General features: G+C 49.0%; 4 protein-coding genes across 17 annotated transcripts; 2 read left to right on the top strand and 2 right to left on the bottom strand.

The window, feature by feature from the left end:
- Window positions 1–67: 67 nt before the first annotated feature.
- Window positions 68–9,135, bottom strand: usp33 (ubiquitin specific peptidase 33). 2 transcript variants are annotated; one of them, XM_085930437.1, is made up of 24 exons: window positions 8,934–9,135; window positions 7,688–7,785; window positions 7,524–7,577; window positions 7,382–7,444; window positions 6,849–6,989; window positions 6,631–6,742; window positions 6,386–6,455; window positions 5,870–5,983; window positions 5,710–5,788; window positions 5,118–5,556; window positions 4,765–4,899; window positions 4,465–4,625; window positions 4,222–4,397; window positions 4,077–4,147; window positions 3,939–3,972; window positions 3,818–3,863; window positions 3,555–3,735; window positions 3,348–3,474; window positions 2,993–3,162; window positions 2,847–2,928; window positions 2,675–2,783; window positions 2,178–2,280; window positions 1,922–1,990; window positions 68–1,599 (listed from the first exon to the last, which is right to left on the bottom strand). In XM_085930437.1, the coding sequence occupies exons 2-24, from the start codon at window positions 7,769–7,771 to the stop codon at window positions 1,433–1,435; spliced, it is 2,787 nt and encodes a 928-aa protein (XP_085786563.1). In that variant the 5' UTR covers window positions 7,772–7,785; window positions 8,934–9,135; the 3' UTR covers window positions 68–1,432. The 2 variants fall into 2 exon arrangements, with proteins under 2 accessions (XP_085786563.1, XP_085786564.1); XM_085930438.1 differs by having other exon boundaries at window positions 4,465–4,580; window positions 8,934–9,133.
- Window positions 8,945–15,018, top strand: LOC147045736 (dynein, cytoplasmic 1, intermediate chain 2a-like). Of its 8 annotated transcripts, none has more exons than XM_085930452.1 (17): window positions 8,960–9,331; window positions 9,967–10,095; window positions 10,167–10,275; window positions 10,710–10,851; window positions 11,396–11,458; window positions 11,679–11,800; window positions 12,203–12,292; window positions 12,381–12,543; window positions 12,623–12,722; window positions 12,792–12,917; window positions 12,982–13,128; window positions 13,199–13,312; window positions 13,387–13,520; window positions 13,593–13,737; window positions 13,798–13,938; window positions 13,996–14,121; window positions 14,243–15,018. In XM_085930452.1, the coding sequence occupies exons 2-17, from the start codon at window positions 9,988–9,990 to the stop codon at window positions 14,342–14,344; spliced, it is 1,932 nt and encodes a 643-aa protein (XP_085786578.1). In that variant the 5' UTR covers window positions 8,960–9,331; window positions 9,967–9,987; the 3' UTR covers window positions 14,345–15,018. The 8 variants fall into 8 exon arrangements, with proteins under 8 accessions (XP_085786577.1, XP_085786579.1, XP_085786578.1 ...); XM_085930455.1 differs by having other exon boundaries at window positions 8,965–9,331; window positions 10,767–10,851; XM_085930451.1 differs by having other exon boundaries at window positions 8,945–9,331; window positions 13,798–14,121.
- Window positions 14,466–22,114, bottom strand: LOC147045735 (electrogenic aspartate/glutamate antiporter SLC25A12, mitochondrial-like). Of its 4 annotated transcripts, XM_085930449.1 has the most exons (19): window positions 21,820–21,853; window positions 21,552–21,736; window positions 21,112–21,165; window positions 19,841–19,986; window positions 19,344–19,459; window positions 18,984–19,123; window positions 18,669–18,815; window positions 18,376–18,514; window positions 18,197–18,290; window positions 17,888–17,972; window positions 17,716–17,803; window positions 17,495–17,653; window positions 17,371–17,423; window positions 17,212–17,292; window positions 17,002–17,142; window positions 16,795–16,933; window positions 16,520–16,678; window positions 16,310–16,400; window positions 14,466–16,236 (listed from the first exon to the last, which is right to left on the bottom strand). In XM_085930449.1, exons 4-19 carry the CDS (start codon window positions 19,948–19,950, stop codon window positions 16,026–16,028), a joined length of 1,953 nt encoding a protein of 650 aa, XP_085786575.1. In that variant the 5' UTR covers window positions 19,951–19,986; window positions 21,112–21,165; window positions 21,552–21,736; window positions 21,820–21,853; the 3' UTR covers window positions 14,466–16,025. The 4 variants fall into 4 exon arrangements, with proteins under 4 accessions (XP_085786575.1, XP_085786576.1, XP_085786573.1 ...); XM_085930450.1 differs by lacking the exons at window positions 21,552–21,736; window positions 21,820–21,853 and adding an exon at window positions 22,070–22,114; XM_085930447.1 differs by lacking the exon at window positions 21,552–21,736 and having other exon boundaries at window positions 21,820–21,933.
- On the top strand, window positions 21,922–24,949 carry metap1d (methionyl aminopeptidase type 1D (mitochondrial)). 3 transcript variants are annotated; one of them, XM_085930466.1, is made up of 11 exons: window positions 21,922–22,305; window positions 22,839–22,961; window positions 23,210–23,385; window positions 23,507–23,656; window positions 23,742–23,890; window positions 23,979–24,021; window positions 24,120–24,283; window positions 24,346–24,443; window positions 24,508–24,555; window positions 24,619–24,697; window positions 24,783–24,949. In XM_085930466.1, the coding sequence occupies exons 2-11, from the start codon at window positions 22,928–22,930 to the stop codon at window positions 24,865–24,867; spliced, it is 1,026 nt and encodes a 341-aa protein (XP_085786592.1). In that variant the 5' UTR covers window positions 21,922–22,305; window positions 22,839–22,927; the 3' UTR covers window positions 24,868–24,949. The 3 variants fall into 3 exon arrangements, with proteins under 3 accessions (XP_085786592.1, XP_085786593.1, XP_085786594.1); XM_085930467.1 differs by lacking the exon at window positions 21,922–22,305 and having other exon boundaries at window positions 22,920–22,990; XM_085930468.1 differs by lacking the exon at window positions 21,922–22,305 and having other exon boundaries at window positions 22,942–22,994.

The following is a 24,949-nucleotide window of genomic DNA, read 5'->3' as shown; positions in this document are numbered from 1 at the left end:
TGATCAAGAGGAATGTGGGCGAGATTCATTTATGTTGTGGATTCATCAAGATGAGCACACATTCATCAGGATTCCATCCATGTTGTTTTTTTTTTCTTTTATTGTGCGAGGCATCAAAAAAGAAAATCGGAATAGGTATTACCGACTAATGGTCCATAGGTTAACACATACGGCATCCGATATGCAAAATAATGTCCTCCATTAAGACTGACAATGCTGCCCATTACTACTTACTATACTATACTATACTGCGGTGGTGTGTCTAGCTAGGCTAGCTCGTGCACAGTTAGGAGTTGTGAGATTTCAATGTTCAAAGCGTGCATTCGTATTTCATGATGTATATACAAAAGAAAAAAAACGCACATTCTTTTTTTTTTTTTTCAACTCATTGTCCGTGATAAATAAGCAAGTGCTGAATCTTAACCAACATACACCATTATTACATTCAAACATCTGCATGCCCGTTTGTGTGTCAAAACAGCGATTCTCAACCGGTGGGGTGGAAGCAAAAGTCAACGTAAATGACACGGCTCAAGATGTGTGTGTGTGTGTGTGTGTGTGTCGTTTGGTGCCGCTGTTTTGGTTAGCGACACTTGTGGTGAGCTCAATTTCAAAGCCATTTTGGAAAGCCATTTTGGATAGATTCTTGGGCTCTCAGGTAGGAATGTCTACTCAGTATTGTGCAGCTTTTTTTGACAAAGTGTGGAGACTATTTTGATCACCGTGGAAAGGGGTCGTTTTCTTGTTCAAATTCACCCCGCCCAAGCAAAATTCACAAGGACACATTGTCGGAATGGGACAGGGACAATTGGGCTTATTACCAGGGCGAGTACTTGCCAAACAAAACCTCACTTGTGAATTCACTCCAATCAGAAGCAGGTATCCAAAAGAGATGGGCGCAGCTTTTCGTGAGAGTGGAGCAAAGCGAGGCATGAAATGCTATCAAATGATGAGGATTTCAAGAGAAAAGAGGCTAGCAGACCAGTTGAGAAGCGCCGCTCTGCACGACAAAACACAATGAATTCCTGAGACTCGTCTGTCCCTTCATAACCTTAAGATGTCTGTCGGTCGGTGGAAGTGCTATCTATAGTACAAGTGTCATGAACACTTGGTACATGTGCTCATTTGGTCAAAATAAAATGGCATTCCGTGGATTTTTTTTTTTTTTTTTTTATGTGGTCGTTATCTAGCTGCACACATTTAAAATAGTGACACGAGACAATTGCAGTGCTAATAGAAACATATCGACATTTGTACAATACGACAACGTTTTGATTCCCTTTTCGGAGCAGACTGTCGCGTAAGCAGATAATGTCGGCCTCCTTTTTTTTGCGTGAATGCGTTTCCAATCCAAGTGCAAAAGAAAATGGAAAAAGGCCTTGTTTACTTTATCTCGTTGGCTCATTCTTTGTCTGCTTTTTGTTTTGTTTTTTTAAAGCGAGCGCGTCTCCACCTCGATCTTTTCCTCTGACTGGTGGGAGGCATCCGCTTCCTGGTGGCCGGCAACCACACTGGGCCGCACGGTCACCAGGGGTCCGCCGCCGTAGATGCCGTGCAGGAAGTTCCACGTCTCCTCGGAGATCTGGCCCGAGTCGGCGCCTGCAGAGACAGACGGAGAAACAATGTTAATGAGTTGCAAACCCTTGTGCTCAAGGGCCACGTTTGATTTTGAAAATGGACACATATAACACTCATTTAAATAATGTCACTCGTATCTTGTTCAAATGTGACTTGATCAGTTAACAAAGGTGTTATGGTGAGGCTAAAACAAACAAACAAACAAACAAACAAACAAACAAACAAACAAACAAACAAACAAACAAAACAAGAGTCACTCAAGCACTTTTTTTCCACGTTCCACTATATTGTCACAAGTGAAGAGACACGACATTGATAAAACATTCCACATGACTTTTTGTACCTTGTTTGAGAGTTAAATGGCCACTCTTGTTCACCGCTATCTTGGAATTATCAATGGGTCCTGGTGGATCTTGAGAAAGACAAATAAAAGGTTGTTGTCATGCATGGGAAGCTAAGAACAACGCTTTTGTGTCATTTTTCAGAGCTCTTCTTTTTGTGGCTGACACATCCAGCAACAATTTTGCATCTTCTTTGTGATTTATGTCACACTCTAATTGGATGTGCACATGCGTGCGTGCGTGCGTACATCCACTTACTGTTGTCTTTCCCTTTGACAAAAGCCTCCCACTCGCGGAACCACTGCATGCTGATGCAGTATATGACCACCGGAGACTCCTCATCCTGGAAGGCCTTGTTCAGCTGCCGAGAGAGCAAATGTGGAGGTAGGCGTGAGTGAGTGAGTGAGTGAGTGAGTGAGTGAGTGAGTGAGTGAGCGAGCAGTGGCGGCGGGGGATTTCACGCAGAATAAATCAAGTGACCCAATGAGATGATGGCAAAACTAAAGCCTTTGCTGTCATTACATGACGTGCCCGTCCGTCCGTCCGTCCGTGTTGTCTTTGAGTGAAATGAAGCAGGGTGTGTTGTCGATGCTAAGGCAGCTGCATCCATCCGTGTGGTTGCATTAACAACGAGGCTTTCATCAGCTTTACACCTCTCATCTCCCTCTTGGGTGATGAACACAAAAGGCAGCCTCGCCCATACAATGTTAACGCGCCGTTTCATTGACAAGGTGCTGGATGGGGAGACGACTTACCCGCACAAACATGTCCAACTCCGACTTGCGCCGCTTCTCCAGCTTCTCCACCTCAATCTGACAGGTGTTGCAGACGTACAGGTGATTGACGGCGGGTCCTCCCCCGTACCTTAGTAGACAACCATAGCCATTAAGATGCCCGGGGAAGGAGAGGAATGACGAGTCAACGTACCTGCCGTACAGGTGGTCCCACACGTTCTGTGGGACCATTACGGCCAGCTCTTCAATGTAGGCCGCTTTGTTGGGTGGAACACCTGACGCGGGAGGAAAGAGACACTCAGGAAAAACAGCTGTGGAAATATAAATGTGTCACGGTACCTCCGTGCGAGCACAGGAAATCGTCATTGGAAATGGGCCCCGGCTCAGCGAAGGTCTTGAACTTGTTGAGCCATTGGCGGGAAATGTAGAACTGCAGTAGGCTGGGCTCCATCATGTTGAGCAGGCCCGACACCCTATTTCGCTCCTTCACGGCGTCCTCGTTGCTTTTCCTTTGGGGAGACACAATGAGCTGTTATCCAGTGCCAGAGTGAAAATCAACTATCTCAACTATTTTCAAAAGACACTTCTCTAAAATCGGAACCGGTCCGGGGCGGAAAAAAGACTGGGGACCACGGACTTGGGGATAGATGTCGTTTGCAATGTTATGCATGCAAGCATTGGTGGGTTGGCTTACTTGTAGAAGAGCACATAAGCCTCAGCGTTCTGAACGCAAGACTCTGGCACCTCAGTCACGCTTTGGTCATCAAACTCATACCAGAGATTGTTTATGTCGTTCCTACAGTATGCAATGTAGTGGCCGCCTGCAGAAGGAAGGCAAGAGGTGGTGAGACCATCACAAGAACCTTTCGAGCGGCGCCCGCCAGCCACCCCGCCCACTCACTGCTGGCGGTGCCGTGGTGGCAGATGACTGACAGCAGGTCGTAGTTGGCAGTCTGCGTCGAGCTGTCCTTGGCTAAGAAGGGCTGCAAGTCCAGACCCTCCAAAGGAAAGGAGACGTGGGTTCCAATTTTGGTGGAGAACATCAGCTCATGTCTGAAGCGTTTCAGGTGGATACACAGAATCTAGAAGAAAAGACATTGATGTCAATCAAGAGCCTGAGCTTCACGGCTGAGGTCCTTTGTGGTGTCAAGAGGGGGGGGATACCTCTGGCAAACTTTGCATTTTGCAAAACTTGACTCCGTTTCGTAACCTGGGGGGGAAGATAAACATCAATAAACATCTCTTGAACGTTCATTAAAAAACAAAAAATCTTAAAGGAACTTACTTCTTGCATTTTTCACAGCTGTACATGTTGTCGCCTAGAAAATCACACCACAAATGAAAAACATAATCAATGAAGTCAATCCCGGAAACGATTATGTCCATCCCTAAAATCATCAGCAGCAGCAGCAGCTCACTTTACCTTTCAGCTCATCCCTGGCAAAGAAGGCCGCGAGGCAATCTTGTAGCGTGACCACCGGACCCCAGAACCAGCTGAAAATGGGAGCCGACAAGATGGAGGACACCTGCTCCAGTGTAAAGGCCTTAAATAGCAAATGTGTACGCACCTCTTGATGTATTCCATGACAAATGCGATCCAGCCCTGCGGCGCATACGCTTCCCCGCAAGAGCCGGCGGCTTTCACCAGAGATGTCTGGTGGGTAGCAGAGTGCAGTTTGGCCAGGTCTTCCTTCCCCGGGATGGGTAAGGAGATGTCCTGGAAGTTCTCCAGCGTGACCGACACCTGATGGTGAGCAAGTGGTCATTGAGCACGTGCGCCAATGGATGGATGCGGAGACGATAACACCGACCCGATCGCAGGTGAGGCACTGCACAGAGCTCACGATAGTCCCATCAAACACGTCCGAGATGACGCTGTGGTACCTCCTTTGACACTTGGTCTTGGCCGGGGAGAACGTGCTCATCGCTGCGGACAGGCAGCAAGAGGACATACGCCATAAGACTGAGTGAGCTCCGTAGAATGAAAAAGAAAACAAGCAGAATGAATACTAACAACCAAGGGAGGAGAATGAGAACCGCTGTCCAGTACCAGTCCCCTTCCCAAAGTGATATTTGGAGCTGTATTTGTGGGTAGGAAACTTATCATTTACCTTTCTTATGTGCATTGTTCAGACTGGGCCACACAGAGGAAGCTTTGGGCGGGCTGCTGGACATTTTGTGGCTCTCCAGAGGGACTGGACTTTGTGGTCTTGTCACGTTGGACATTTGGATGTCTGGAAAAGACTCTGAAGCAGAAGGAGAGAGAGTCAAACAGTGATCACAGAGAGTCACGTGCACGAAAAGTTGGGATCTTTTCGGATGAACCATCAAATGCATCACAGTGTTTTACAAACGTAATCTTCTCTCAAATTTGATGACAATTTTGCACAATGCTGTGTTCTCTAGGCACAAGCTGAAGGGCAAATATCCAAACAGGTGTGACATATCCACTTTTTCTCCTTACCCGATGTCCTGCTTTGCGTCTTAATGTGTCCCTGACTGCTGATAATGGGCGTGGTCTCAGTGGTGGTGTCCACCTCTTTGTCCATGTCCGCCACTGCGTTCTCCCCGGCGCGGTAGATGTCGTTGATCATGTTCTTCTCCTTCTGCCACTCCCTGTTGGCCTGAAGGTCGTCTTGCTCGGGAATCAGCATCTCCGCCTCGTTGTCGACGACGACGGCGGCGGGCGCGCCCGCGTGCGGTGCTTCGCCGTCGGCCCGATCGCTGCACCCGCACGACTCGCAGGACTGAAAGTCGCTGTCTGACTGGTTGTGGTTATCTTCCCTGGCCGGGCCGCCTTCCACCGTGCCGCCGCCGCCAGACGGCTCGTACGGCTCGGGCAGCGTCTCCTTCAGCTCTTCGTGCAGCTGGTCCATCAGGCAACGCAGAAACTCCTGCGAGTCCTGTGGGATGGAACAGTTTGGAAATCACAAGTATTACTGACGTCACTCAATCTGAAACACAACCCAATGCGGCGTTGACATCAAGGCCACTCCGTTCTTACGCCTATAAAGCACTAATGAAGAAAGAAATATCACACACACACACACACACACCTGTTGAGAATATCCTCGGAACATTGGGTTGATGGCTTTGATTCCCTGGAACAGATTAGTCGGGACCACGTAGGATAGTCTGCAATGACGCCACAGACATGAAGAAAGGGCACCCACCCGGCAGGCTATTTGTTTTCAACAAGAGGAAAAGGTTGCCTACCTGTTCTTGTGCCACAGGTCAGACACAAGTTTCTGGTAGCTCTTGCAGAGCGCCGGCTTCTTGTCCGTTCTCACCAAACCGCCACACTCCAGGAAGAACTGTGTCAATGGCGGGCTGTGACAAAAGGACACTTTGTCACTGTCGGACGGATGCTAAGAGAAACACACTGCCCCTCCCCAAAAATGTAAAAAAAAAAAAAAAAAGCGTCATTAAAGGAAAGCACAGAGTATTCCCACTGGCTTGTGGAAAGTGATTGTGTTTACAAATTCACGCCCAGCTTTTCCATTAGCGCAAATTTGACCAGCCTCTGGGCACGCAATGCTGCAGAGGAGGATTGCTGTTTGCTACAAAACTTTGTTACTTTCGTGGCCAATCGTAAAGGGCGGGCCAATAAACAAATACCGGGCCGCAGGGTGCAACAATTGGCCTTCTTTTATAACTGCAGCATCTTTGTGTCTGCGTGAAGGCGAAGCAAAATGAACTGGCATTGTCACGTAAAATATGGCACATAGTCACCAGTTGGACAGGGCTTGAAGAGCGGCATTCATGTAGCACGAGTTGCCGATGTTCTTCAGTCCCGTCAAGCCTGGGAAGGGAAGCGGGAGTGCAGTTAAGCAACCAATCACAAACAGAAGTGGCTGGCCCTAAGTCACTGTGGGTGGCAGGGATATGAAAAAAAAAAAAAAAAACCATCTCATACCTCAATATTGGCTTTTGCAGAAAGTGGCTCATGTCTCTTGTGTAAATACAGTGGTGCTTACCACGAGCGCGCATGTCATCCTCTTCCTCCGTCTCCATGTCCAGATCTTCGCAAACACTGTTGGGCGTCACGCGGAGAGAGGTGGGGCTCGCGGGAGAAGCCCTGTTGTTACCCTTCGGTGAGTTACACACAAAGAAAAACATTGTTACGAAAGAGAGAAATGATAAGATAAAGTCGTGCTAATCTAAATGATAAGAGGACAGGGGCGGTGGCATGTACCTGCTGGGAGGAGGCGAGAGGCTTGCTGTTAGACTGCGGGGGCTGAGGGACTAGTTTACGGTCCAAGAAGACTTCCTTGCCACAGGCATAACACCACACTCGCAGTGTGGTCAGGTTCACCGTCAGGTTGTGGCCGCTCTCCTGCGTGCAACCGGAACAAATGAACCCAGCACATCAAAAGCTTGTCTGAGGAAGTAGCTCACAATGAGAACACTCATTTGTATTTTGGAGACGAGATTGACTTGAGGGGGGACATTCATTTGTATTTTGGAGACCAGTGTGAATTGGGGGGGGACATTCATTTGTATTTTGGAGACCAGTGTGAATTGGGGGGTGTCACCCGCCCGTGTGCATTATTGATGGACGCTGCATTAGCTGTCACACAGCAGCAGGGAAAGAGGCCCAGACAACAAAGAAAGAGTCCGTCTAAATGATTCATAAAAGGAACTATGGCAGACATGTTTAAGCGCTTTGATATGTGGCCTTTAAATCTGGTGATTTAAGCCATTTAAGGAGCACTTTTTCAGTCTCACCTGCGAGTGTCCCGTGCTGTGATCCACATGGGACTCTCCGCAGCCAACGTACGCACAGCCATTCTAGTAACACAGAAATGCAATCCATTTCGTTTTCCTTCCAATATTTGACGGGGTTTTCGCTCTCACTCTTTTGTCTTACCTCCAAACAAGCCCACAAATTTGGTCCCCCAACTTTACAGTCTTGACATTGGCCCTGGAGATATGACGTGCATATTAGCATCGATAGCACCACGCTATATGTTGCGTTCAGACCACAACACATCAGGTATTGTCATCATCGAAAAAAGAAACAAACGGACTCACATGAGATTTGTGGATGAGCTCCTCCTTGGTGATCTCCCCCACACAATCCAGGTGGGGGCAGTCGCAGCTGGGGGCCGGTGACATTGCTCACCCAACAGCTGTTAAAGTGGGAGGGTGGGGCGGAAAGTCACTTCCTCTTTCACAATAATACAATTGTTGTCAATATCATCTACATCTCGATGACAGATGGGGGAGGACGCAAGTCACGGCACACGTGAACAGCCACTGTGGTTATCAGCTCAAATGTCACAGCGCCCTGCCATCAATAGAGCATTCTCAATGTGAAATGTACTTTATTTTGGTTAAAGTATATACCATACTTACCATATACTTTATGGTTTGGAACAAACTGTCAGAGCAGTTTTAATGCAACACTTAGTGAGTATTTTAGTCAACATAAACCCTTGACATTGTTGCTACAGTCTGCTCAAATCCTAATGGTTTTTCAAAGCCACTTTTAGTCACAAGACTGTTTGACCGATAGATACAGACGCAAGGTTTTCAAAGTGACTCGTTAAAGGAGTGGTTTTCATACAGCATGTTGTTACGCCTTTCAAATTAGTAACCCAAGCTTCGATGATTGAAAGTGTGCAAAATGGACATACATGAGTACATACAATAAGAGGCTAAGATGCCAAACTAGGGCGGGGCACTCTGCCTGATAATACAAGCAATAGTGCCGACAACAATCCACAAGCACCACTTGATTATTGCCTCTATTTAGCAAGTCGTTGCATCGATGCTGCACATTGGGGTTTACTGTACTTCACAATTTGACGCAGATGCTGTAAAAATGTAACTGCAGCCCGTTCGCGTTAACTTGTGTCACGTTGACATACAAAAAAGGTTGGCTTTGCGTGTTTTCTGTATAAATAGGCGATAGAATATTACATGTAGATGTACGTAATATTGGCCTATGGAGATGAGCTGTCAGAAGCAGGCGAGGCTTTTTTTGGACAGCGCACTTAGCATTAGCACCAATGTGACACATTTGAAGAATAAAGGGTAACGCACAACACAGACACGATGGTGTAATTTTTTTATAGATATATATGTACAAAAAGAAAGAAGTGCGTGAATTGACTTAACGCCAGTGAAACGAGATGATGCTTAGCAGCTCTCCGTTAGCATGAAGCTAACGTTAGCCTGATAGCGTTGCGGAACGAAGCGAAAGCGGACAATCCCCCCCCCCTCGGAGTATCCTAAACTAAAACCACGCCCGGCGGCAATTTATGTCGGCACTTACCTTTACGATCAACGTCAGCGGTGCTACCGACGTCGTTATATTCCACTTAAGTCTAAAGATTGGCGTTGGATGTGCTGTTAGCGTTTTGGTTTGGAAATTTTAAACGCCCCGTTCTGGGTGGTTGCTAACGTTACAGGCAGTCTTGAGCATCAAAGAACACGGAGTGGCTGCAAGAGAGAAATCGTCTTTCGTTTCCGCTTTCCACTCAAGGCGTGCGTGCATGCGTGCGTGCGCGCTCCCGCGGCAGGGGCTAGGGATTTTCACGGGGGTAACGGCTTTGGCACAACCCACTCCGTTGTGCTTCCACTTCCAGCATCATCACCGTTCATCTTCCGATCGGGATTCAGACTGACCAAAGCGGACCGCTTTGTCACTGGACTCTTTTACTTGGACGTCAGGTGGTTATTCCGTTCCGAGTCTTCCCATCGTACATGTGTAGTCGGTCGGCTGGGTGCGGTTGTTTTTTTCCCCCGATGCATCCATCTCGAGGGCCCTCTCGGATTAGCATGCTAACGTTGATAGCTAGCTGCTTGGCCAGTCTGTCTGTAAGGTTTTTAAGGAGATCAAACCAGGGTACCGAGTCGGTGGAAAACATGGATCAAGTGATTAAAATCTCACTTGATATTTAGATGGGTCTTAAAGAACTATTATTATTATCATCCACAGTTGTTATGACAGCGGGAGGGGCGGTGTTGAGCATCTTGGTTAGGTTACAACAATGACGTCATAGATGCCCAAAAGTTGGCTCCCATGTTAATAAAGCATTTGCGGGGTAGTAATGACACCGTTGTTGTCATGTCGAGCCATCCGTCCTGGACAACGCCCGATATGAGCACATATAAAGAGAACATTGTAATAAGCAGCAGTCCTCATACTAGCAGCGTGACAGGCCCAGGGCCACTTCTTCCTTTTTTGGAAACAGCACAGAATACTGTTTTTCTTGACTAACATGCAGGCCAAAGCATATCCCCGTGTTCACGTGTCTGTCTGTACTCTTTGATGAGCGGACGCTGGCGTCTCTCCCCGCACGCAGGCAGGCAGGCAGGCAGGCAGGATGTCTGACAAGAGTGAGCTGAAGGCCGAGCTCGAGAGGAAGAAACAGCGCATCGCCCAGATTCGAGAGGAGAAGAAAAGAAAAGAAGAAGAGAAGAAGAAGAAGGATGTCAGTCACGTGACAATAGTGACGGTAAAAAGGCGGGAGTTCTTTTTGGAGCTTGTCCTTGTCCTCCGCAGGGAGACTCAAAGCGTGCCGCGGATGCCGAAGACTCGGACCTGGAGAAGAAGAGGAAGGAGGCCGAGGCTCTGTTGCAGAGTGTTGGCATTACCCCTGATATACAACATGGTACATACGCAAATGCACATGTGCGGACGCTGCGCCAGCATGCTCATCTTTTTTTTTTTGTCATTACTTATGAATTGTGTACTGTTAATGTCGAAGCCTGTTGAAGTCAAAGTACTACTGGATATCAGGATCAGCTGTGACGCTGAAGCTTTAACAAACTAATTTCTTTTTTCTCCAGTCGGGATAAGTTGTGTTCCCCCTTTGTCACCTCACCTACTATTGTATTAGTTGAGCGAGCATTTTGTGCATGAGGCCTAAGCCTGTCTATCATGTATGTTCATTCTCTCTTCTATCTGCCTGTGTGTGCGTCCTTGTCTCGGCCCCCTCGCTGCATGCTTCACTCATCCACTGGCCACTTGCTACTCCTCCTCACCCCCCCCCCCCCCCCCCACATCACTCTCCCATCACTCTCCCATCACTCACTGGTCAAACAGCCACAGCTCAGCCCCTGAGGGTAGTAACAGAGGATACCTGTCTATTTCACTACCTAGTCCCCGCCCCCATGTCTCCCTCCAACAAATCAGTGGCCAGCGACGCGGGAAGCCAGGATTCTGGGGACGGAAACGCAGGACCAAGGTGTGTGCGCGCGTGCACGCTGTGTGTGTGTGTGGGAGAAAGCGGGATATACATAACTCTGTCAACCAGACACTTGATTAGGTACACCTCCTGCACAATCCACCACTTTATTATATGCCGATTGCTGCTGGCTGGCGGTGGCTAGGAGGAATTAAGCAGGTTCACGAGGCAGCGCCCTCTGCTGGCATGTGCCTCAATTCAATTCGACGCTATTCTTTTTTTGGGGGGGGGGGGGGGGATTTCCACTACATCATTGAATTCATATTGCAGGAGAAGTAGTGTTGTTGTCCAGTGATTGTATATGGCGAAGGTTGAACTCTTTTTACCAGCACGCAATTAACACGCACTTCTTCTCTCCCTTTCTTCTTCTATGTACTGTTTCCTCCATCTTCTCCATCTCACCCTTGAGCCGTCTCCTTGTGCGGTTGGTCGGTGCCACCGCTGTCCCTGTGTCCTCTTTCTCCCTCCCTCCCTCCCTCTTGTCTGTCTGTCTGTCTGTCTGTCTGCCTCTCGCTAACTCCGCCTGGTGGTTTGGCCCCTTAAGGACTTTGCATTGGGATCCCGACCCCTCTACTCTGCAACTCCACTCCGACTCTGAGCTGATGGGGTACTGCTGCTCCTCTCACCTCCTGTAGCTCGCGGCTTTGAATGAGCTTCTCTAGTTTCAACTCAGCGTCCAAATATGTTTGAGTGTTAGTAATATGTCCGTTAGCCTTCCTCCTCCTCCTCCTCCTCCTCCTCCTCATCACATCTCCTGTCATCTCAAGTTCTCCACGACACCGCGATCTTGCTCACACGTTGATGTGCGCTGTGTTGCGTCTATCCAGGCGTGGGGCCGTGAGGCTCGGCATGTCCAAAGTGATTCAAGTGGACATTGTCCCCAAAGAGATGGTGTCCTACTCAAAAGAGACCCAGACTCCCACTGAAGCTCACGCAGAGCAAAAAGCAGGTAAACAAACAAACAAACAAACATCCTTTTCCGAGTCATCCTACCTTGCTTGTGCAAACACCCTCACGCGAGGCTCATCAGTCATATGAGCTAGTTTACCAGGCTTTAGGCCCAGCACAGACTTAGCTGACAAATCTGCACAAGCCCACATTTGCACAAACACTATTAAGGCATTAAAGTCACCTTTAGCAGACACTTTGGACACCTTGAACAAAAGAGGAAATGCAGACGAAAAGCATCATCTATTAATTCGAGCTAGATTCCACCAGGGGTCGCCAAAGGACACATTCGATCAACTAGGTGAGATTTTGAGTCAACAACTTGGTGAATGTGAACAAACGTGTGAACTGTGGTGCTTCACAGTATTCTAATTTGGATGGGTGTATTTTCCTTGCTCTACAGATGAGGATGAGGATGATGAGATAAGTGCGGTCCCACCAGTAGAGGTTGCTCAAGAGGAGAAAGAAGACCAGGGAGACCAACGTGAGGAAGGTTTGTAACGTCACACCACCACACAAAGCCTGCCATTGACTCACTTAAAATAAAACCATACTTCAAATGTTGTCCTCTGTGCGCGTAGACATCCCCAAAGAGCTGACGGAAGAAGAGAAGCTGCAGGTCCTGCATTCTGAGGACTTCCTGGCCTTTTTCGAACGCGGAAGCCGCATTGTGGAGCGAGCGCTGTGCGAGCAGGTGGACGTCTGCTTTGACTACAGCGGACGAGATCTGGAGGACAAGGAGGGGTGAGGCCCGTTCAAGGGACAGACAGAGAGACAGAAAAAAAATCCAGATGAGATGCAGGACCCTCAACATCTTGTTTAGGGACCTGCAGGCGGGCGCCAAGCTGGTTCTGAACCGACAGTTTGCAGATGAACGCTGGACCAAAAACCGAGTGGTCACCTGTCTGGACTGGTCTCCTCAGGTAGGTTTGTAATTCAGGCCTATGGACTTGGAATGAGATTAACGAGGTGACCGCACCGCACCGTACCAGTACCCGGAGCTGCTGGTGGCCTCCTACAACAACAACGAGGACTCTCCTCATGAGCCTGACGGAGTAGCACTGGTCTGGAACCTGAAATACAAGAAAAGCACCCCAGAGTACATCTTCCACTGTCAGGTAAGAGGAGGGAGGGACTTGCCATTCGGACCGTAGCGTATCCTAATGAGTTGGCCTTCTTCAGTCGGAGGTGATGTCAGCCGGCTTTGCAAAGTTTCACCCCAACCTGGTGGTGGGCGGCACCTACTCGGGACAGATTGTCTTATGGGACAACCGCAGCAACAAGCGAACCCCCGTCCAGAGGACGCCGCTGTCGGCCACCGCGCACACGGTAATGCTCCGCCCACACACGCGTACTTGTTTCTTGATCAACCGGTTGTGTGTGTGTGTGTGTGTCGCAGCATCCCGTCTACTGCGTGAACGTGGTGGGAACGCAGAACGCCAACAACTTGATCAGCATCTCCACAGACGGCAAGATGTGCTCGTGGAGCCTGGACATGTTGTCCCAGCCGCAGGTACCGGCGTCCCTCGTCGAAGTCCACACGGGACGCTGGCTGACAGTCTTTTGTTTGGCGTGTGTCTGCGACAGGACAGTTTGGAGCTGGTGTTCAAGCAGAGCAAGGCGGTGGCTGTCACCTCCATGGCCTTCCCGCTAGGCGATGTGAACAACTTTGTGGTGGGCAGCGAGGATGGATCCGTCTATACCGCCTGTCGCCACGGGAGGTGAGGTTGGGTTTTTCGAACAGCACCCGGCCAAGGTAAGGTACCAAATGCACAGGTCGTGTGCGTCGACAGTAAGGCGGGCATCACCGAGGTGTTCGAGGGCCACCACGGCCCAGTGACGGGATTGAGCTGTCATACGGCGGCGGGACCGGTGGACTTCTCTCATCTCTTCATCTCCTCTTCTTTCGACTGGACCGTCAAACTGTGGAGCACCAAGGTGAAGCGCACAAGATAGCGAGAGTAGTTGCAGTCCGGCTCATGCGTCTCCTCCACGCAGAGCACCCGGCCGCTCTACTCCTTTGAGGATAGTTGCGACTACGTGTACGACGCCGTGTGGTCTCCGACGCACCCTGCGCTCTTCGCTTGCGTGGACCTCGCCGGACGTCTGGACTTGTGGAACCTCAACAATGACACAGAGGTAACTAAAGGTGGAAGTGTTTTCTTTGAAGCCGTCTCGTCACTTGTTGTTGCCCAGGTTCCCACCGCCAGCGTGTACGTGGAAGGGGCTCCGGCACTGAACCGCGTGCGATGGGCTCACTCCGGAAAAGAAATCGCTACGGGAGACTCGGAGGGACAAGTGCAAGTGTACGACGTGGGCGAGGTGAGATGGCTGAAAAGCAATATTCATCCAAATACCAAACGAACATATTGCGGGCGGGCTCCGTTTCCTTTTGAAGCCCGGCGCCGATTTGTGCTTTTCATGGTCTTTGATCTTTTGCCAGCAAATCTGCGTGCCCAAGGCTGACGAGTGGACGCGCTTCGTCAGGACTCTGGCCGACATCAACGAGAACAGAGACGAAGCCGAGGAGCTCGCCAACGTTTGATGACGCAAACCTTTTGTTTTCCTTCCCCCTCCGTACACTACTTCCTGAAATCACACGAGTTGGCGTCCCGCTTCCGGCCTGGAGAAACGTGCAGTGTTAGATTTTATTAGAAGCATTTTGATGTTTGTTTGTGGAGTGCATTTCAGATACTGCCAATTGATTTGCTGTCAAATTTGAACATTTCCAGGGCTTGACTGACAAGGCCTCAATCAATATGCAACGATTTGTACTTGCACCTTTAGAATGTTGCATTTTTCCCCCCAACATCTCCACAACACACTTGTTCACCAGCCTTTTTGTGTCCTGGTCAGCTCAGCACAAAATGGAGACACTATTTCGCAGTGTGCTGTGCGAGGAAGTGTTACGTCTACATATTTAATACTATTTATTCGGGTGCTTGCACTTATTTCAAATTTGATGCGCATATAGTACATACAGTATAGTAAAGGTCCATGCGCCACACACTTAGCACTACAGGCTTTTTTTTTAAACCTGAAACTAGTCAGGCCTCAGCTATTATTTCATGTCTCATGCGTTGTATTTGGATGATGAAGGTGTCATTTTTATAGCTACTTTACCATCCAACTCAAAAGTGTTTCTCAATGTCTTGGACAATAGTTTGAGAACTTAACTTGTTGCTAATTAAAAACCAAAAGGAAGAAGGAAAAAAAAAATGAAAAATGAAAGTGGCTACCATGGGTCATTCTTTCCAAGTGTTCACAATTACATGTTTGAGAGGAAACAGGCAGAATCGGATTGATCAGATATGACCTAATACTCATGGTCTTCAAGACATTTTTTCAGGACTCTCCAAATGTTTGTGGTTGCGTCCTGGCCATGTTGCAAGCACACATGTTGCAGTGAATAAAACCACATGGATGATTTATTTCAATAAAATGACTGAATTCTTAAGCATATCCTCTGATAATAACTGGTTTTGTGAGTGCAAAGGTCTGTACGGCAACCGGTAAGCCTTTTGCCGCGATACTACAATAAGCAGTCGGTGCGCCGGCGTCGCCTCGTAACAGTTGTCTGCGCAGTTTTCCAGTCCTATGTACAGTTCTACATGCTGCATACTGCACGCGGTGACGCCGTCCGTCCTACACATATCACTTTTACAGTATGTACAGAATTCATCCTCCTGTATCCCACACTCACAATTAGGCTTGCGAAATACTTGACATTTGAAACTCGCCATGAGATATGCCAGGAATTTTCAAAATTTCACGTTGGCTCGAAGTTGGGAACTTCAATTGTGTAGGGGCGGGGGAGGAACCCCAAATCCTGACCAAATAACTTGTGAGTGCCTTAAAAGTTCCAAATTTCCCAGCCCTTATTGCAACCCTACACACAACACACCGATTACAAGCTAATCATTTCCTACGGCCAGCCCTATTCGCAGAAAGTGTCAGACGAAAAAAAAAGACAAAAATCAAAGCTACTCATGAGAATGCGTAAGGCTGTTTTGTATGGATTCTGGAGTGATTTCAGCCACTGAAGATATATCAAAGTGCTGAAGTCTGAACAGTGAGCAGGTTGCTACGCCACCCTTGGCTAGGGCGTGGGACAACGCCACACCGTCCTTCTTCAATCTATGACAGCCACCACATCTACGCTGCGGCCTTTTGTCGTCGCCGTCGTAAATATGGACGGAGATGCGATACGAGCGCTCAGACCTACCCTACGGGGACTGAGCGCGTGCGGCCGCCGGCTCCGGGGGGTGGATGGACACCACGCCCGAGGACTTGAACTTGGGCAGGTGGAGGCCGAATTTGTTCTCCACTCCAGCGAAGGTGGCGGCGGCCAGGCGGTAGCCTCCCACGTGATCGGCGTTGATGGGGGGGAGCTCCGAGATGCGAGACTTGGGCGTGGGCTCGGAGCCCGACGGCCGACTGCAAAAAAGTTGCAATTACAATCCACTTTTCTTGACAATTACTTTGGGATGAAGAAATCAAAAGAACTCACTGTCCTCCAAAGTCAACATAGAACCACCTCTGCAAGAGTTCATAGGTCACCAAAGTCACACCAAATTGGGGAGAGGAGCGGCACATACGAGCTGTGAGAAAAAGAGCGAGTGAGCGAGCGAGCGAGCGAGCGACACCACGGCGGGTGTTGCGTCAAGATTGAAGAAAATAAGCTTCCCCCTCCCTCCCTCCCTCCCTCCCTCCGACTAACCTCCCGCTCCCTTCCAGAGAGCTCGGAAGCCTTCCTCCCGCATGATCTTCCGGAAGCAATCGGTGACTCCGGAGTAAGTGGTCTGACCCGCTCGGGCGGCCACCTGCAGGCGAGTCTTGATGACGTCGGCCGGCGTCACCAGCGAGGCTGCGGGGATGCCTGCAAAACGGAGCCGGAAGAGAACACGGCGGTTTGCCTTCCTGTTTGCGCTCCACAAGATTTCGGTGTGCCTCTTGAGCCACGCACGCACGCACGCACGCACACACAAATCTTACCTGCGATGGCTCCGGCCGTGAGAAGCTGCAAGGGTCCGAGCCTTCCCTGTTCGTCGGCCATGGAAGACTTGAGGTGGGCATAGGCGGGGAAATAGATGGCGGAGAAGGGGATGTCCCTCAGGAAACAGGCCTTGGCTCCCTACAAACACACAAGATCGAGCTTAACAAAGATGGCTTGCCCAACGGACCTACCGGCGCATATTTTACCTTGTAGAGGCCAAAGAAGCCCAAGTCTCGCACCACGTTGAGCGCGCTAACTCTCGGCCCGGTGGTGATCTCCCCCGCCACCTGCAAACGGATCTTGACTATCTCCAGAGGGTTGGTAAAGATCACCTGGGAGCCTCCGGCCTTGGTGAAGGAGGAGAACAAAAACTCTTAGTGTGGTCTCACATCTTCCACACGCGCAATGTCACTTACGCAGCCGCCGGCCATGATTTCGGCCAGGAAAGGGATGGAGTTGTCTTTGTCCGTGAACTTGTCTCGTACAAAGTCGTTCACCTAGGTGGCGCCGATACAAATAAAGTTAGCCGAGAAATGTCCGTGCCGTGTTAGCGTCTATCTCCACGGGGGACTCACGGTGAGTTTGATGGCCTTCTCTGGCGCCACGCCTATGAGCTGAGGAACCAGACCTGCGGGCGGGCCACCATTCAAAGTTTGTCGCCAAAGGTTTGCCACGCCGACTGCCATTTGAACGCTTTACCTCGGTAGAAGCCAAAGAAGCCTTCGTAGCGAAGCACCTTCTTAGCGCAGTCAAAGCTGTTTTTGTACATCAGCTCCCCGACAAAAGAACCCGTGGACCTCTGGTTCTGCATTCGGGTCTTCACCAAGTCGATGGGGTACACGGCCGTGGCGCCCGTGGCTGCGCAAACAAACACGAGCTCGGGCCAAAGGCTTCCTCGGGCCACGGCGAGAAGAACTCACCTCCGGCGATGGAGCCCAACGTGAACCTGTAAGCGGATTCGGCAACTTGGAGCCACACGGGTCTCGGAGCGTCCCCTTGAGCTTGAGTCTGGGGGAACGGCAACATAGGACACTTGGACATTGAGAATTGTTTTGGAGTGGAAGGACATGCCTTGAACGCAACACCAGTTACCTGTTTTTGGGTTTCAGCCAGGTTATATGGAAGACTTCCTTCTTCCAGCGGGGCTATTCTCTCAATGTCAGCGAGGTTCAGGCGCCTGACGCACAAGAGCAGATCATCACAGCCGTTTGTTATACACCGCTCACAAAGACTTGGCAATTGAAGCAGCGAGAGCGCATTTAGTGGAGGGGGCAGAGGGGGGAAAAAAAAAAAAAAAAAAGGTTGATGACCTCTCGTTGCCATGGCCAGAGATGAACCAATGTTTGAACTGATAAAAGAAGTGTCGAAGTGAGCGCCGTTGTTAGTTTTACGAGTGTTTACCCTGACGGAGAGTGCAGGCCTGATAACTGGTACAAGATGTCAATTTCCATTGGTGTGATTTGACCAAACTTGTTGGCAGCATGAACAAACTCCTCTGTGGGAAGGAAGGAAGGAAGGAAGGAAGGAAGAATGAGACAAGATGGCAAATAAGAAAAGGTTGCAAAGAAACAAAAGTGTACCTTTGGTGACCAGCGTGTCACTCCAGGAACCGGCCAGCGTGCTGTAAATTTTGCGGATCAGCTCCATGTTGTTGAGGAGAGAGTTGAAGGCGTTGAAGTAAGAGAAGCTGACCAGGTGAGAGGTGCCGCCTCCTGCTGCCTGGATAAAGCCACACCAAAGATGTCAGTCATGGTGTGAGACTACTGTGGCCCAAAACAGCTCCGCTATGGTCTTTGTGTTAAGTTGCTGTACTGCTATTCAATCAACAGTTGAAAAGTAAACGGAGATGGAGCTCCTCGGGACGCTAACCCACCGAGACAAGGTTCTCCTCCACAAAGGGCGTGAGCATGTGGTGCCTGATGGTGGCCATAATGTCACTGAAGTCCAAAGCGGAGATGACGCCATTCTTCCCTTTGTCCTTCTGGGCGAAGGCCTGCCGGGCATGTTCCAACTGCAGCTCCTAGCAGACAAAGTTCAAAAAACAATGTTGTGTCCCGTCCGTCCGTCCGTCCATCCATCCATCCATCCATCCATCCATCCATCCATCCATCCATCCATCCATCCATCCATCCATCCATCCATCCATCCATCCATCCATCCTCACGGTGTGACTTTTTGTGTCGCTTACCTGCAGGAACTGGGTGAATTCCAGGTAGTTGAGGCGTTTCTTACGGTCGTGGCCAAAGTGCAAATGGACAAACTCGCAGTCCCAGTTGAAGGGAATGTGGTGGTGCACCGTGGTCTGGCTGAAAATGTCCCGCACGTTCTCTGCGGAACGAGCAAATTGTGTTTTGGGAGGAAAGGGTCAGCCGAGCCGGAAAGAGGAATAATCGCCTTCCGAGACTCGCGCTGGGTCGGACGTTCCTTATCGGCGGCCGGCCAGCCGGCCGGCCGCTTATAAACGCAGAAGGTTGGTCAAGTGTGTTTGTGGCTCGGCGCATGTGATTTCAGGTGGCTAGGAAAATCAAAGAGAATGAATGGGACGCACCAAAGGAAATGTCTCCAGTTCCAGTCTTGTCAAAGAGCTGGAAGGCGACTATGAAGAGAGCGTCAGGCGCGCACAACACCGACTCGAAAGCAAGGAATTCCTGGAAGGAGATGAGCCTGTCCAAGTCGGCACACGATAAATTGATCAGGCAGGAATCGCCATTTGCAAAGTCAAAAATATCACATGCTCAACAATCAACAAGCTTGGAAGTCGGCAATCCAGATATTTCCAGTCCATTTGCATTGAATGCTTATGAAAAATTGGTTTTTACAATTTTAGGCGACAGATTTGACACAACCGTGACTTGTCTTTCTTCTTTCTCTAGAAATAACACAAGTGTGCATGTGTGCCCTGTCTGCGCGTACGACCGCACCGATAACAAGCGCTTGAGCTTATCTTTACGAGCTAACGGTAGCAAGTGTGTGTAGGTTTTGGTTTGTTTTTTTTCCTTCAATCAATCGGCGGCGCTTCATGTTTTTCGGATCGGCGGCACACACCCGTCCTTGGTGGTGTCGGCCACCGCGGCCAGCAGTTGCACGGTTTTGGGGTTGTGGTGGATCTGTGTTTGCAGGCCCAGGTACTTCTGGACAAAGTCTCCTGAGGTCATGAACCTCTCACCCTCTTTGTCCACTTCGCTGGCATACTGAGGACACAAAGAGACACGCGAGTCACCTTCACGTCGCTTTGCGTGAGCGTCGCGTGCGTTACGACATAATCACGTTCATCGCTAAAGCCCAAAGCTGCAGTTAATTTGTGGGAAAGAAGGAATGTGACAGGACAATTCTGTCACTCATTAAAGACTTTGCTATCCATTTGTTAGTCGACAAAAATAAAATAATGACGATTACAATCACGTCGCAGCTGCTCCCAGAACTAGCTGTTCTCGAAGCGTTCAAGGTCACGTCGCTCTCCAACATATGCGCTTCATCTAATAAATATATTCAGAGGTGTCGTATTTCCGTTTGACAACTTTGAGTGTGTCGGACTGACCCGAGCCAGCAAGCACATCAATCTTTTGGGCTTGAGCTTGTGTGTTATTTGACCCTGTTTGTCACGCAACGGTCACATGGTCAGTCACGCACCGGCCGTGGCAGAGAGCAACGTGAAGGTTAAGTGCTTGCTGGACTAATAACGCAAGGCACGCGTATGATTTCAAATACTAAACATGAGCGGCGGAGTCGCCCGGCGGGTCAAAACCATAAGTAAGCACTTCCTTGTTTGTGCTCTTTGCTGACAACAACACTTTGGTAAGCGTCACGCGGAAGAACAACAGTGCCAAACAACAACCTGATGCGCAAGACTTCACAAGTCCAATTTGAGCGTGTTTTGTTTCCGTCACATGTCATTTAGAGGTTGCCTTTCATTTTCTACGTGGAGTGAAACAGCGGCCTGTTATGGACGTTTCGTCGAAACTAACAGTGTAGTAATTTAAACCCTGTGACACAACCCCCTCAGTTCAATTTACAAAACAAAATCAGACTCTGCTCACGCTTTCACCCCGCGCGCAGTTCCAAAATGAAAAATGCTGCGGTCGGCCGACTACAGGGACAAAAATCTCACCAAAAGTAGGAATAAATGTGATCAATGTATTTACTCTTCACTTTCTGCCACTCAACAGAAGAGCAGTTAATTGTAATTGTAGATATTTCAATTGGTAACTCATCATTTTCTAACAAATGAAGGTACGTACGCTCTGGTTCATGAACACAAAAAACAACAACAACATCGGAACAATGAAATGAATGTATCTTAAATGTGGAAAGCTGACCTTCTGGAAGATGGCTTTAAGCTCACTTGGATCCCCACGTTTGGTTGATTGCACCTACAAATAAAAAAGGAAAACATTCATACAAAAATACTGTCATAGGGAATTTAACAGTGTTTACGCATTCCTCCCCCCTATACATTGCAAATTATAGTGTACGTTGGTTTGGAAGTCCAGCCCAAAACGGACGTGGACATTTTTTGCCTGGCATGAAGCTGGGATGCTACCCGAAAGAACCGGGCTGGGCTGGGCTGGCGGTTGGTAACCGGTCGAACCTCGAACCAGCCCCGGTCGGTATCGACAGGCTAACAGAGCTAGCCCGAAGAGGACGCGAACCGTTACAATGACGCGAGGAAAGAAAGCAGGAAAAAAAGTTCATGGACTGGCTAAAAAGAAAAAGACGTTCCGCTTAGCATTTTTGTCATGAAGAAAGCATAACTGACAGCTGGTTAGCATTACGGAGCTATCCTCCCTCCTTCCCTCCAGCCAGCCTGTTGGGAAGTGTCATCAAGGCCAACAGCCGCCAACCCGGCCGGCCGGCCGCCGGGCGTCAGCTAGCCCGGGGATGCTACAAGGCAGCTCCGAACACGACGCCCGCTCGTCCGGCGCACACTCGCCTCGACTGTTCCTACACACGAAAACGAGCAAAACACCAAGAGAAATGACACAAGTAGGGGTTGGAAATTGCAAAGAGAACGATGCCCAAGTCACCTTGACCGCCATGCTGGTTTGACGTCACGTACAGTGCGCGCGCGCGAGAGAGACAGAGAGAGAGGAGAGAGAAGAGAGAGAGAGAGAGAGAGAGAGAGAGAGAGAGAGAGAGAGAGAGAGAGAGAGAGAGAGAGAGAGAGAGAGAAAGCAAGCGAGAATGATTTGAACATTGAAAAGCTGATATAGCGTACTGAGTTGTTCTCATTGATGCAAATTTAGTACTACAAAATAATGAGATTTTTTTACTGACTTTTCTCGACCTAATCCGTTTACCACGTCGTTTTTTCCTTATTGCATTGCAATAAATAGACGCCCTAAAATCACTAGGTGCACTGCAACAAAAAAAGAAAAGAAAAAAAAGCACACTGAACAACGAGTAACACTCGCTAAAACCTTGGTATTTTTTGTGTTTGTATGGTTTCCACCCTACTCTCTGCTCGCGGGATTACAGGTTGGCCCAATCCCAGCCATCAGGAATCACTCAAGGTAAAAACATTCATTTCCAGTGTTAGTAGACAAGGGAGTTTTCTTTGGCAAACTCATCGAGAAGTTATATTAATTCGATCAATATGTGGACCTGAAAACATGGCCAGATTGATGTCTCTGTATTCTGTTTTAACATCTAACAGAGTGCGTGTATTCATGTATTTTGTGTTGCTTAATGCAGGATGTCTTGATTTGTGCGAGCGCAGGAAGTTGTGTTGCTATCCAAATAAAATGACACTCCTATTTAGGATAGCTGTGTTTGTTTCTATTTGAGTTAAGAATCCATAAAAAGCCCAGTGCGAGGAATGTAGAAGTGAAGACATCTTTATTGCTCAATGTTCACTCGACCAGGAAGTACACATCAATTTTACAAATCGTGAAACATTTCACAAAAACGAATGATGCAAAACAAAAATTTTCTCAAACTAATTTCCATGCACATATTTAATGGAGAATATCTTATTGCATCTTTCCTTTTGTTTTTACACTTTAGAAGAAAAAAAGTGAAATCGTGTGACCATTTTATTTTTTAGATATTCATTTCTCATTGAAAACAGTGCGGAGCTCCATATTGTCGCTGATTCGCTGCTCCACGTCACATGACCACCGTATCACGTGATCAATGATGGCGTCCTACTGCTGTGTAACAAGATCTGGTAGGTGACACGATCATTCGAGTGAAAAGGCAGGTGGGAAACCGTCTCACGCTAACCACACGATTTTAGCATGTCTGCTAGCTGTACGTGAGAAAACAAGTCCATTCAACAAGCACAATGGAATAACACATCAGTAGGCAATAACACTAGACATAGTAGTATCACACCAATTCCTATCATATGACTTAGGCACACGTTTGGATGCACATTCTAGTCATAAATGAAATATTTTCTTTGGCTTCTTGCAGGACTGGCCAGCGTCGTGCGACGAGTGTTTGCTTTTGACCCGTGCAGGTCCCCCTCGGCGGCGGCGCCGCGACTGTGTCACCCACATGGGCGCTTTTTCTGGAGGAAGTGGATGAAATCCCACTCGCACAATGTAGTTCGGCCAGCTACTGTCAGGCCTGCTTATGCCGTACCCAAGGTAGACACAGACATTTTGTGGCTTTTTCTCACAGGCGTACCGATCGGCCACTATCCGCTATTTTCATTTCACACTCGTTCATATGACTTTGTGACCCACTCTTTTCTTCTCCTCTAATAAGCACATTGAACGGCCCGATTATGTCGCAAACGGACTGGTCCCAGAATGGCCCGACTACATCGAAATAAAAAAGGCAGAGCAAATCCAAGGCCTGGCCAGAGCGTGCCGCCTTGCTCGACATGTGCTGCTGCTTGCCGGACAAAGTCTGAAAGTAAGCGTAAGCGCAATTTCAAATCTGCTAGGCAGAACAAATCAGTTCTGCCTAGCAGATTTGAAATCGTGGCTTTTCATTTCAGGTGGGTATGACAACAGATGAAATCGACTTCATGGTACATCAGGAGATCATCCGGCACGACGCGTACCCCTCCCCTCTCAGATACGGAGGCTTCCCAAAATCCGTTTGTACTTCAGTCAACAACGTGGTGTGCCACGGCATACCTGACAGGTGAATGACCAGCGCTTGAAAGATGACGTTCATCACGGACGTGTGATTGCCAATGAAAAAGAACTTTCATTCATACGCCCACCCGCAGTCGGCCACTTCAAGACGGCGACATTATCAACATCGACGTGACTGTAAGCGAGCCGCCACGCCACAGCACGCCACAGCACGCCACAGCACGCCACGCCACGATGGGTCCGAGAGACGCTCATCTCGTTTGTTTCCCCGCTAGGTGTATTTGGACGGTTACCACGGCGATACGTCGGAAACATTCTTGGTGGGCGAGGTGGATGAGGTCGGGCGCCGATTGGTGCAAACGGCCAAGCTTTGCAGAGACCGCGCCATCGCCGCCTGTAAGCCGGGCGCGCGTCTTTGCGTTATCGGCAACACCATCAGGTACGTTCAACTTTGATGAAGTAAGCTCTGATTTGAACTCAAATGTTTGTACCGTGTTGCAGCGAAATAGCTCAGGCTAACGGATTCCAAGTGTGTCCTTATTTCATTGGACACGGAATCGGCTCCTATTTTCATTGCTATCCTGAAATCTGGCACCACGGTGAGTTAGTTCCCGACCGAGACCGAGCTTGTTGTGTTTGGGTTCCTTACGTCTTTCGTTCCAGCCAATGACAATGACGCGACCATGGACGAAGGGATGACTTTCACAATCGGTGAGGTAAATGCCCATTTGACGGGCCAATCCGGGGGCTGACGGCGTCCGTTTCCTTCGACAGAGCCCATTCTGATGGAGGGGTGCGCGGAGTTTCACATTCTCAAGGACAAGTGGACGGCTATATCTGCAGACGATAAAAGGTGGGAGTGAGTGGCTTTTGCCCGTCCGTCCGTCCGTTTCATCCAAATGTTCAACTATGCGGAACGCCGCGTGCTTTCTCCCCAGATCGGCTCAGTTCGAACACACGGTGGTTATCACGTATGACGGAGTGGAAATTCTCACCAAATTGCCAGAAGAGGACCACAATTGAGATTTTAGGGTGGTGGAACTGTTTACTTGGACATACACACACAAGGACGCGCTATGTAAATAAAAAGGACTTCAATTGTGAA

The sequence above is a fragment of the Syngnathus leptorhynchus genome, chromosome 14 (genome assembly GCF_054491065.1).
Source record: "Syngnathus leptorhynchus isolate UIUO chromosome 14, UIUO_Slep, whole genome shotgun sequence".
Lineage (NCBI taxonomy): Eukaryota > Metazoa > Chordata > Actinopteri > Syngnathiformes > Syngnathidae > Syngnathus > Syngnathus leptorhynchus.
The sequence above is the reverse complement of the archived record's forward strand: the minus strand, read 5'-3'. Positions and strand labels throughout refer to the sequence as shown.

Excerpts from the sequence above, each read along its gene's own strand:
- usp33 (XM_085930437.1), bottom strand. The coding sequence starts at position 7,771 with ATGTCACCGGCCCCCAGCTGCGACTGCCCCCACCTGGATTGTGTGGGG. Across the intron at positions 7,578-7,687 it reads AGCTCATCCACAAATCTCAT|GGCCAATGTCAAGACTGTAA; the intron begins GTGAGTCCGTTT and ends TCATATCTCCAG. Across the intron at positions 6,743-6,848 it reads CTCTCGCCTCCTCCCAGCAG|GGTAACAACAGGGCTTCTCC; the intron begins GTACATGCCACC and ends AACTCACCGAAG.
- LOC147045736 (XM_085930451.1), top strand. The coding sequence starts at position 9,988 with ATGTCTGACAAGAGTGAGCTGAAGGCCGAGCTCGAGAGGAAGAAACAG. Across the intron at positions 12,918-12,981 it reads AGTACATCTTCCACTGTCAG|TCGGAGGTGATGTCAGCCGG; the intron begins GTAAGAGGAGGG and ends GGCCTTCTTCAG. Across the intron at positions 13,313-13,386 it reads ACATGTTGTCCCAGCCGCAG|GACAGTTTGGAGCTGGTGTT; the intron begins GTACCGGCGTCC and ends TGTCTGCGACAG.
- LOC147045735 (XM_085930447.1), bottom strand. Across the intron at positions 19,987-21,111 it reads TTAAAGCCATCTTCCAGAAG|TATGCCAGCGAAGTGGACAA; the intron begins GTCAGCTTTCCA and ends TTGTGTCCTCAG. Across the intron at positions 16,401-16,519 it reads TCTCTGGAAGGGAGCGGGAG|CTCGTATGTGCCGCTCCTCT; the intron begins GTTAGTCGGAGG and ends TTTTTCTCACAG.
- metap1d (XM_085930466.1), top strand. The coding sequence starts at position 22,928 with ATGATGGCGTCCTACTGCTGTGTAACAAGATCTG. Across the intron at positions 23,891-23,978 it reads TGCCACGGCATACCTGACAG|TCGGCCACTTCAAGACGGCG; the intron begins GTGAATGACCAG and ends GCCCACCCGCAG. Across the intron at positions 24,556-24,618 it reads AGGGATGACTTTCACAATCG|AGCCCATTCTGATGGAGGGG; the intron begins GTGAGGTAAATG and ends TTCCTTCGACAG.